The sequence below is a fragment of the Amblyomma maculatum genome, chromosome 1 (genome assembly GCF_055883805.1).
Source record: "Amblyomma maculatum isolate TAMU_Amacu chromosome 1, ASM5588380v1, whole genome shotgun sequence".
In the NCBI taxonomy this organism is placed as follows: Eukaryota; Metazoa; Arthropoda; class Arachnida; order Ixodida; family Ixodidae; genus Amblyomma; species Amblyomma maculatum.
Genome location: NC_139344.1, coordinates 484,674,422 through 484,684,836, shown reverse-complemented (window position 1 = coordinate 484,684,836; position 10,415 = coordinate 484,674,422). Strand labels below are relative to the sequence as shown.

Genomic DNA, 10,415 nt, shown 5'->3' with positions numbered 1-10,415 from the left:
CGTTTTCTTTTCTCAACAAAAAGTTGTGTCATGTGAGTATGTCCAATGCGGAGACGGCATAACATCACTTCTATGAAGCGCTCCTGATGATGACATAATTTCCATTCCCCTAAAGTTGACTTCACCAACAGCATCTTATTATTTACCTCCTTACCCCATGACGACTGCCATTCTTCCTTTAATCTATTGTGCATCATACAGTCTATGTACAGCATATTTAAGTTCCTTATTTGTTTTTCATAGGCTTGGGCAGCACAAAAGTCTGCTCTCTCGTTTGCCTCGAATGCAGACATGACTCGGGACCCAAAAAAATTGTGTATGATGTCCCCAAGTAGTGGTGCAACTGCATTTTTGTGGTGAAGGGCTGTGAGGACACTTAAGAAGTCTGTGTAAACAATACTATTTGTGATGTTCTCGTTCAGTATTTTTCTCACAGCCACAGCAAGCGCGTAACATTCAGCAGTGAAAACACTTCCACACTGAGGTCGTCTAATCGTTCTTTCCATTTTTCTTGTACTACTGCACTACCAATGTGTTTTGTGTTGTCTTAGAGCCATCCGTGTAAAATTGTGTGCAATTGTCATATTCTTCTTTAAGAGCTAGAAATTCTTGCAAAATCTGTTCATGTGGTGTTTTCTGCTTAATGTGAAATAACAAACAACAGGAAGGATGGAGTGCTCTGAATTGCGCAGGAAGCAAGCGCATTCACTAAGGACTGATCCGATCGGCGCAAACACGTAGCAAGCTCTATGAAAACGGCACTGGAGAATAAGAGTGACGGCGATTTCTTATTCAACGCGAATATTGCTGTCTCGGCAAATTGTTTACACGTGAACTCGCCAAGTGGACTGTCATCATCACAAAAGCAATGAGACTACCACTTTGTTGCTGGAGTTGCTTTTTCTCTTTTGAGCTCGTCTTTCTGCCCATCTGCGGCCTGCAATATAACTGTGTTGCGGTCTCCCGTGCTGGGGAACACTATAGGCCTACTTCAGGCTCGTATGCTCAATCGTTCGGTACACAACTTTCGTCGGCCTGAGTGCACACAGCCGGGGTAGGGCATCACTTGAGATGATCGGTCAACATGTTTCTCATTTTCCCAAATTCTTGCCGAAATGCACCTTGAGGTTTGGAACCAAGCGTGGCCAGCGTCACGTCTCCGGCGTCTCCCCGCGGCTCGGGCACACCAAGCAGACGCTGCCAGCCAGCTCCACCAATGCGGTGACACCCTACCATCACGTGCACCCCGAAAGTCAATAGGATTGCGAATGCCATGCTTTCTTTTTTGTTATTTTTTATGCAACCGATGGGTGAATGCACACAGCAGAGGTGGCAATTTGAAGACGAAAGGCGGCTCTTTCGAATGAGACCAAGATGGCTACGGTGCCACGCATGAAATGGGAGCTACGCTTAGCGAAAAATAGTTGTTTAGTGGGCCGTTTTTGGCCCAAATTCAGGCAACATCGATTATATAAATTGGCACTGTGACTAAAACACTGATCTCCGAGATGAAAAGCTTAGCAGTAGATAAAGAGCTACTGATTTCGAAAATCACATTTCTAAAAAGTCATTTTTTTGCAATTTTTGGGTGCGAAAGACCTGTGTCCCCCCTTAATGCATTGTACTATTTGAAAACCTTCATGTTTGGGATGATTGATGCTGTTGATCTGAGCGGCATATACACAGGCGATAGTATTCATTCATTCATGGATATGCGATGCATATATGTACAAAAGCCGACCGCATGTGGCTAGCTGTGAATTATATTGCCATTTTGACCGGAACAGCGCGCACTAAGACACAGACAAGAAGAGAGACACGAAGAGTCTGTGTCTTAGTGCGCGCTGTTCCGGTCAAAATGAGTTACCAACTTGCCCAAGCATCTGTTTTATATTGCCACTCGCATCAACCAGCGCCAACATACCGAATAAGATCAATTTTCAAATAGCACATCGCAGTGAAGCGTTGACACGAACAAGACTTGATACATGTGCACCATGCAGCAGCTGGCACGAAGTGCAAACAACTTCGATCACGTTTGAAGTCAGCATGAACCATAACGCATGCACGTGCTTACTTGTTGGACAGGGTTTGAAGTATGCGTAGCCGTTAATTGGCGAACACGGGCACCTTTCTTGTTGACGAGTGGAATAACTAGGGTCGCTTCACTGTTTATCACAACATGCAAGCCATGGTCACGAAGGCTGTCGTCTCCTTTCATATGGCGGCTGCAGCTGCACCATTTCGGCACTGACCGCTGAGGAGGAGAACAGCTTTGCTCAACTTTTCATGAACTCAACTTGTACAACGTCTGCACTTTTTGAAACAAACGGTGCGGTGCAGAGAGCGCCATGTTGCATTGCTGGAACGAATGGCAAAGTGCAGCACCCCGTGAACCAGTTCACGTAGTGCAGGTGAAATCAACGAACCTTTTTATTACTTGCTGGAGGTTTGTGAAGCGGCAAAGCCGGTTTTAGGGAGAAAAAGCATAGGTCTATGGTCTTAAACGGTCCAATGGCACGAGATACCGCGATTTGATGCATCACGCGCTTGAAAATGGGTCATATCTACCCCTTCTCCAGCCACCTTGAGTGCTTCAACAGAGTTTTTAAACAATTTCCCGATCGTCTTTGGCTCTGATTTCTTTTATATGTGAAAGAGAAAGATCAATGTTAATCAAACAGTCAAAAGTGCAATTTTTTTTTTCGACCCGCGTCTCCTCATGAAGAAATCCAGTGCCATACGCCGCATGTTTTCCTGCTTGCACTGAGGCGGCAGTTGACAAGCTGTGACCAGTGCATAAGAAACAGTACGGTACTTACTCGCATAATACTGGCACTTTTTTTTCGCGGAAAATTGATGCTAAGTTGGGGGGTGCGATAATTATGCGGAGAAAATTTTCGAGCAAATGTTTTGGAGCGCTAAAAGCAAATTTAAATAGATGCAAATCGGGATTCTTAGGTCAGCTAGTATAAATATGACCAAAACATTATACGACCTGTTAAATGTTATTACGCGCTAGAATATGGTTATCTTTCGAAGCACCTTGGCGCACGAAAGCGCCCGTACAAACATTGTATTGGTGCTTGCAGCTGGTTTCAATAGGCTGATTTCACTAGCAGGCCGTTATGAAAGCAGTCAGTGTTAAATTTGAATTAATATCCACCTGAAGGAAAAACGCGTACTTTCAAGCAGAACTTACCCTTGTTATAAAAGTACGGGGTCGCCAAAAGCACAAATTGCTAAAGCACTTTATTTACCACACGCAGCCTCATCATCACTCTCTGCATTCCGTGGTATAATGCTCACCATACAGTTCTACGTTTGATCAGAGACTTGATCCGAGTCCGTATCACACTGCAATCGCTGTCTCCATACTCGTTGACATCGAAGTGCCTGCTGGCAGCGCGGTTGCTATGCTGTAGCCCGTACTCGAAAACTTTCAGATTACAAGCAGCTGTGTAACTTGCGTACCGCCCCACCGTGATGCGGCACCAAGAACATGATAGATGGTGGAACAAAGCAAGTGCCGTGCGATGTCAGTGCACATTAAAGAACCCCACGTGGTAGAAATTTCTGGAGTCCTCCACTACGACGTCTCTCATAGCCTGAGTCACTTTGAGACATTAAGCACACAAACCAAACCAAAGCAAGTAACACAGACAGAACAAAGGAACAATCGCAACGAGACGTGGAGACCACTCGCAAAATGGCGGAGACTACGGGTGCGTTCCAATACCCCCTCGTAGACGTCTACTTAGACGGCTACGCGAGCAGCCGCCATCTTGGGACGCGTTCCAATTCTCGCGAAGCAGTCTCGCGAAGACGGCTTCGCCGAAGTCAACATCGATGCAGACTACTTTGCTGTCTAAACATGGCGGACAGAGCGCGTTTCGCGCTGAGCGAGTCGTGCGTGCGGTTGTTGCAGTAGTTGTACGGTGGTCGTGCTCTTTGCGAACGCCGGAGTATATGCATATGAACGATCTTTCAAACGTGAGTTGTTACGTCAATGTATGCGCTAGCTAGAGGCTAATGTAGCTGTCTTTATGGTCGTGAGAATCATAGCACTGCAGATTCTTTTACCGCGCTTAAGAGGAAAGCTGCGTTGGATGCTGTTGGTCTTTTTTAACTTGACGAGTTTCTTCAGTCGTGATTTTATCGACGAACTCGTCACTTTCTGGACACCTCGCCGAGAGTCAGGACGGCTGCTGTACGGCGCACGTGTGTGTTTCTATCTTGCTGTAGTAGCCGTGGCAAACTTCCGCGGATTTTCAGTTAATCTCGGAAGAACGAACTCGCCTGACGATGCCGACTTGTTGCGCATTGATTTTTTTGTGCCTGTACATTATTAAAACGAGTTGTTTTCTTTGGTTTCCTCGTCTAGTGACTACAGACAGCAGGTGTAACGGCACAGTTTTTCGTTTGCTGTAGCCGGTTATCACCTTTCATCCGTAATCCCCTCAAGTTTACAGTATTTTGCATGTTTTCATTCTTACAGCTGTGTGAATGAGACATCTGAGAAGCATGTACACTTCAGCATCAGTAATAAAAAAGGAAAAACGGACCAACGTTCTCTTCCGTCAATTCGTGATAGGGCTCATTGCGTGAGAAGTAGGTCTGCTACAAGTTAACCTATTAATAGTCTATCTACGTTGTGGCGATTACACATGTAATATTGTTGCTGCACAAAATCGGCGAACCGTTAAAAACGAGATTTTTACCTGTATTGTCATAAATCTTTAAAGAAAACAGCGTTATAATAGTTGTTAAAACGGTTTAGTTCAACCGTTATGCCGCGAAGTGACGCTAGGCGTAAACAGGTAGGCGCGTTCCAATACGCGAACCTGTAGGCTAGACGTCTAAGAATTGGAACGCACCCTACGAAGCACCGTGGATAACCGATGATGATGATGATCTACCCGAGCACGCTATCGCCACCTGGTAGCACGTGAACACAATGGGGCCAGCCCGGTTCAGCGGCACTCCAAAGATGGCGCTTGTTACTACTAGCAGACGACTCTCGCGGTGGTAATATATTGGTGGTGCGAGGATTATGCGAGGAAAAAAAATTCCGATTTTCGACGCCCAATGTTGGCGGTGCGAGCATTACACGGGTGCGAGCATTATGCGAGTAAATACGGTACTCCAGCATTTATTTTTCTGACACCAAGCAGTCTTGGCCAGGCTGATGTGGCCCGACCCCGATAACATTGGTGCTCTTCCCGCTCTTTCAGTGCTCTTCCATAATAAAAATGAGTCGATATGTTCATTCCCTGTTATCCTGAAACCGTGTCACGGACAGAAACATCCAACAGTGAAAGGGCTAATTGTATCTCACACGTGCTCGTCAGAATTTAAGCCTTAGGTGAAAGGCCCCGCGACACTTTAACCGGGCGGTACAAACAGCAAGGTCGGCCATGTCAGTTAACTAATATCAATGATATGCCAAGTACGCGAGACATGGCTTTGCACTCACCACACCTACAATGCCCACATCAAATTTCCTGGAAAATGGGGTCTTAACCGGGTGCGTTAAGAACAAGCATACCCTACCGAATACATGGGACTGGATCCCAATTATCCCAGTTTGGCTCTAACACAATGCAGCATGCATAGAGCGTACCTCGTTGTGCTCCCGGGTGGAGTAGAAGGTGAGGTTGCACACGTAGCACTTGAGTGGGGAGGAGTACGGAGGAGAAGACGCCTTGGGGCCTGCAAGGGGCAAAACAGACAGTCTGTAAAGCTTCATCTATTGAAAATCATCAGGAGCCACATTAACCAAAGACAGCAAAAAGAAAATTTGCAACCCTTCTGAACCTAGCTACAGAGCAAGAGCTGTGTATCTAGGACACAGAGTAAGTTGCAGACGGTCCTCATTTAAATGTATTTTAAATCAAGAGCTTTGTATGCCAGATTTTGCTAAGTTCATAGGGCAGGACAATTAGACCATGTTCCAACTACCGCCCGATCGCGCTTATTTCGCATGCTAGCAAGGTGATGTTAAAAATCCTGCAAGGTAGGCTGCAGCAGTATGTGGATCGGGAGCTTCCGGACGTGCAAGCTGGGTTTCGCAAGGGCAGAGGAACTAGAGACCAAATTGCCAACCTTCGCTGGATCATGGAAAAAGCAAGAGAGTTCCAGAAACCCATTTACTTCTGCTTTATTGATTATGCGAAAGCATTTGACTGCATAGATCACAGCAGATTGTGGCAAGCTCTCCAAGAGATGGGAGTTCCAATTCACCTCATCTGTCTCCTCAGGAACCTGTATGAAGGGCAAGAGGCCACAGTCAGAACTGGGCATGGTCTTACTGATTGGTTTTCGATTGAGGAAGGGGTGAGGCAAGGCTGCATACTGTCGCCCTGCCTATTTAACCTATATGCAGAGTGCATCATGAGGAAGGCCGGTCTGGACGAGTCTTCAGCTGGAGTGAAGATTGCTGGAAAACGTATCAACAACCTTAGATATGCGGATGATACCACTTTAATGGCAGAAAGTGAAGTGGAACTCAAGAGACTTCTGATGCGCGTACAAGAAGAGAGTGAGAAGTTTGGGCTTAAACTGAACATTAAAAAGACGAAGATCATGGCGTCTTGCCCTATCAAGTCCTGGAGCATCAATGGACAAGAAGTGGAAGCTGTGACAGATTTTCTGTTCTTGGGCGCCAAGATTACATCGGAAGGAGACTGCAGCCATGAAATTAGGAGACGCCTGCTTCTGGGAAAGAGAGCAATGGTTAGCCTTGACCGCCTAGTAAAGAGCAGAGACATTAGTCTGCCAACCAAGATCCGTATAACTCGTGCTATGGTCTTTCCAGTTGTGATGTATGGATGCGAGAGTTGGACTGTGAAAAAGGCTGACCGCCGAAGAATTGACGCGTTTGAATTGTGGTGCTGGCGAAGACTCTTGAGAGTTCCTTGGACTGCCAGAAGATCAAATTAGTCGATATTGTCGACCATAAACCCTGACTGCTCATTGGAGGGTCAAATTCTAAAGTTAAAGCTCAGCTACTTTGGTCATCTAATGAGAAGAGAGGAGTCGCTGGAGAAAGATTTGATGTTGGGAAAGGTTGAGGGTCGCCGGAGAAGGGGTAGGCAGCGAACGCGATGGTTAGATGGCATCCTCGAGGCATTGCAGATGAAGCTATGTGATGTTAAGAAGATAGTGAGAGACCGGAAAGCGTGGCGTGACATGGTCCATAGGGTCACGAAGAGTCGGACACGACTGAACGCCTGAACTGAACTGAACACCACTCAGAGAAATGGCAGAGCACAGTCATGCCGCTCCAAGGTCCAGCTGCAGAACACACGCCACTGACAAGCGGAGTGATGAGCACTGCTGCCTGCAGTCGGGGCTGCCAAAGCATGGGGGAGCACCTCAGCACTGCCATTCAGCACTGCTTAGCACTAAAACCAGGACTAGGCGTTTCTATACAGCACCTAAAAAAAAGCCAGGACGGTGCAGGCTGCCACTCCAAACTGTTCGGTCCCATTTACAGTATTTACTCGCATATAACCCGCACCAAAATTTGGGGAAAAAAGGTGTTAAAAAAGAGGAGGTGTAGGTTATCTGCAAATTTTTCTTTTGGGGAGGGGGCTACAAGGCAATGTTCAGGCCCCCCATGTAGTTCGCCATCCCCATTGTCATCGATGCTTGTCAAGCCGATAAGGAGCCAACAAAAGGCATAGCCAAATCCATATCTATAGCATAGTCTGTTTATTCTATATGCCATTGGTCATGCTATGTTCAACCAGTGGTTGTTGGGCCTTTTGTTAGGTGGTTTCAACCCCCAGTCAACCTACAGTAAAATCTCGGTGATACGAATTTCGAGATCATATGAATTCGCGAAATTCCCCGGCCAGAGTGTGTTATAGCGTGTTGTATCACGAGAAGAACGCTTGCTATATATTGTCATGGCTTATCGCATTCATCATATCTATCTGCACATGCGTCGTCAGCTCGCGCAGGTATAAGACAGCGCGCATTCTCCCAGTACGTGTTGTTGGTTTGAGGCTGCGAGCATGCACCTCGTAATAAAGCTCCCTGTTAATTGGCCTGGCGTCCGGATATAACAAGTGGCGACGAGGATAGGATGATTGGCCAGGCTGCTAGGATGACCAACACCATTGGGAATTCAAGAAGAGGGCTTTGTCGGGCTGGTTGGTTCATGTTGAATGGAAGGAAGGAATAGCTCAAATGGACGGGACGTGTAGGAAGGTGAGACAGACACATGAGCTGACTAACAACCAAATGGTTTATTGCGACACAAGGAGCAATATATAGCAGACAGCCAAAGCGCATAAGAAAAAACCAATTTGCGACACAATCGTGGTCCTGATATCACATAGCAATGATCAAAACCGTCCGCAATTGAGATACGCGAGCTCTTGTGGGAATAGAGCAACGGACGGTTGGCTGACACACGTGTCACCAAGTTCGTGAATGTGAAAAGCCTCAGATATGAGGCGTGAGGTCAAATCTTTATATTTGGCGATAATTGTGGTTTGGTTCAAAAACGCCTCACAGTCCTTGAAAGCGATGGAATGGGTGACTATGTTATTTCGGCATGACTGGTTTTGTATGTCTTTGGCGTGTTCGCGCAGTCTATCATTAACGCACCGTCCAGTTTTCCCGATGTAAAATCGGCCGCATGAGAGTGGAATCTTGTAAACAACACCACAACAACAGTTCACAAATTTCTTTCGGTGTTTCTTTTCACAAGCCTTCTTTCTACTTTCTTGGTTGGCTTTCTTGCACAACCCTCCTGATTGTTACTTGCTTTGACGACCTGTCTTAGGTGATAAAGTAATCAGTTTTATTTTACATTGTCTAATGTTTTAGATTTTGATTGCCTTGCTTCGCATAGAGGACACGGCCTTTGTTACGAGTGACTGACTGCTATTGATACAGGTTGTTCGTTAACTTTTGCCCTGTTCGTTCTTGTTGTTAAGTTTTTGTTTGTTTGTTTTTGACTTCTTTTGCTACGCATACATGACTCTGCTTTTGCTACGAGCGATTGACTGCCTTTGCTTCACATACCTGACTCTGTTTCCTTTGACTGCTTTGGCTTCGAGTACGTGACTCTGCCTTGCTATGATTGACTGACTGCGTTTGCTAAGGTTCTTATCAGTTATCTTTAGTTAACCTTGTTTCAAGATGTTTAGTCATACGTGCTGAGCCATGTCATTCATGAATTCTGATGGCGGAGGGGTGGAAAGCGATTGAGCTATGAACGCTTGAGTGGCCGAGAGTATATAAATGTGTTCCCTTTTCCTTCAATAAAGAGTTGGTAGTTTGCGCTCGTCCCGTGCTACGTGTCCCTCTTACTTTTGTGTCGTGTTTTTTGCGCAATTTCACCATGACTACAGTAGACATTCACCAACTAGCCCGCCAACAGCTCCTGTTAAAGCAAATATCTTGGCGTCACAATAACTCATAACCTGAAATGGAACATTCACATTCCGAACGTATGTGACTCAGCTTTCTGTAAACTCCGTCTTCTACGTCATAAACTAAAACAAGCTCCCGCTGAAACTAAACTTTTAGCCTACACATCAAAAATAAGACCAAAACTGGAGTATGCCTGCATACCCTTAGACAAAAACGAACATTGATTCACTAGAAAGAATACAGCGTAAAGCAATCAGATTTATTTTTTCGAAATACCGTATGACTGATTCCCCGACAGAAATAATGAGACAACATGGCATTCAGACATTGGAAATTAGAAGAAAAATACAACGGCTGAAATTTCCTTTTCTTCTTAAAAATAATCTCCTCACCCTCATTCCCGAGCCTTATGTAACGCCAATGGCAGCACGCCGAACACGTCATCGTCAGGCTGACTCTCTGACTCCCTATAATGCCAGAACTAACATTTTTAAATATTCGTTTTTCCAACGCACTATGAATGATTGGAATAATTTACCTCAGTCGCTACTAAACAGTATTGATTCCATTGACCATTTGAATTACTGATTTCATTTTCTTGTGAATTAGTAAATACTCAAATTGATCTTTGTGTTATATTTCCTTCTCACTGCTTAAACTGTACTGATGGTTCATTTGTACGTTTACTCTTCACTTTTTTGTTTTGGGAATTGTTTGGTTATAAAACCGAGTGTTCTTTTTACCCATTTTGTTATCAAAGCCGGTAGGCTGCATTGCTATTGTGGACACTATTAATTTGGTCCTTTTGTTCTTACGTCTGCTAATGTAATAATTCTGTACTTTGTATGCCTCTCCTGCCTGGACCAAAACGAGGCCTGCAGTACTGTATAACTAAATAAATAAAACGATCACCACAGATGCGCATACTTTTGGGAAAGGGCACGGCGCTGCTCTAGCCACCCATTGCCAAACTGTTCTCTCTCATCGGCCCTCTTGTCTCCACTGATTCCAATGTAGCTTGGTAC

At 45.3% G+C, this 10,415-nt stretch overlaps 1 protein-coding gene across 2 annotated transcripts in view; it reads right to left on the bottom strand.

The window, feature by feature from the left end:
• LOC146210157 (uncharacterized) overlaps positions 1–10,415 on the bottom strand; it is a 158,078-nt gene that overhangs the window by 92,553 nt on the left and 55,110 nt on the right. For both annotated transcript variants that reach the window (XM_084608202.1, XM_084608205.1), the window contains exon 8: positions 5,624–5,712. In XM_084608202.1, the coding sequence (XP_084464328.1) occupies positions 5,624–5,712 (89 nt within the window). The remainder of the gene's footprint in view (positions 1–5,623; positions 5,713–10,415) is intronic.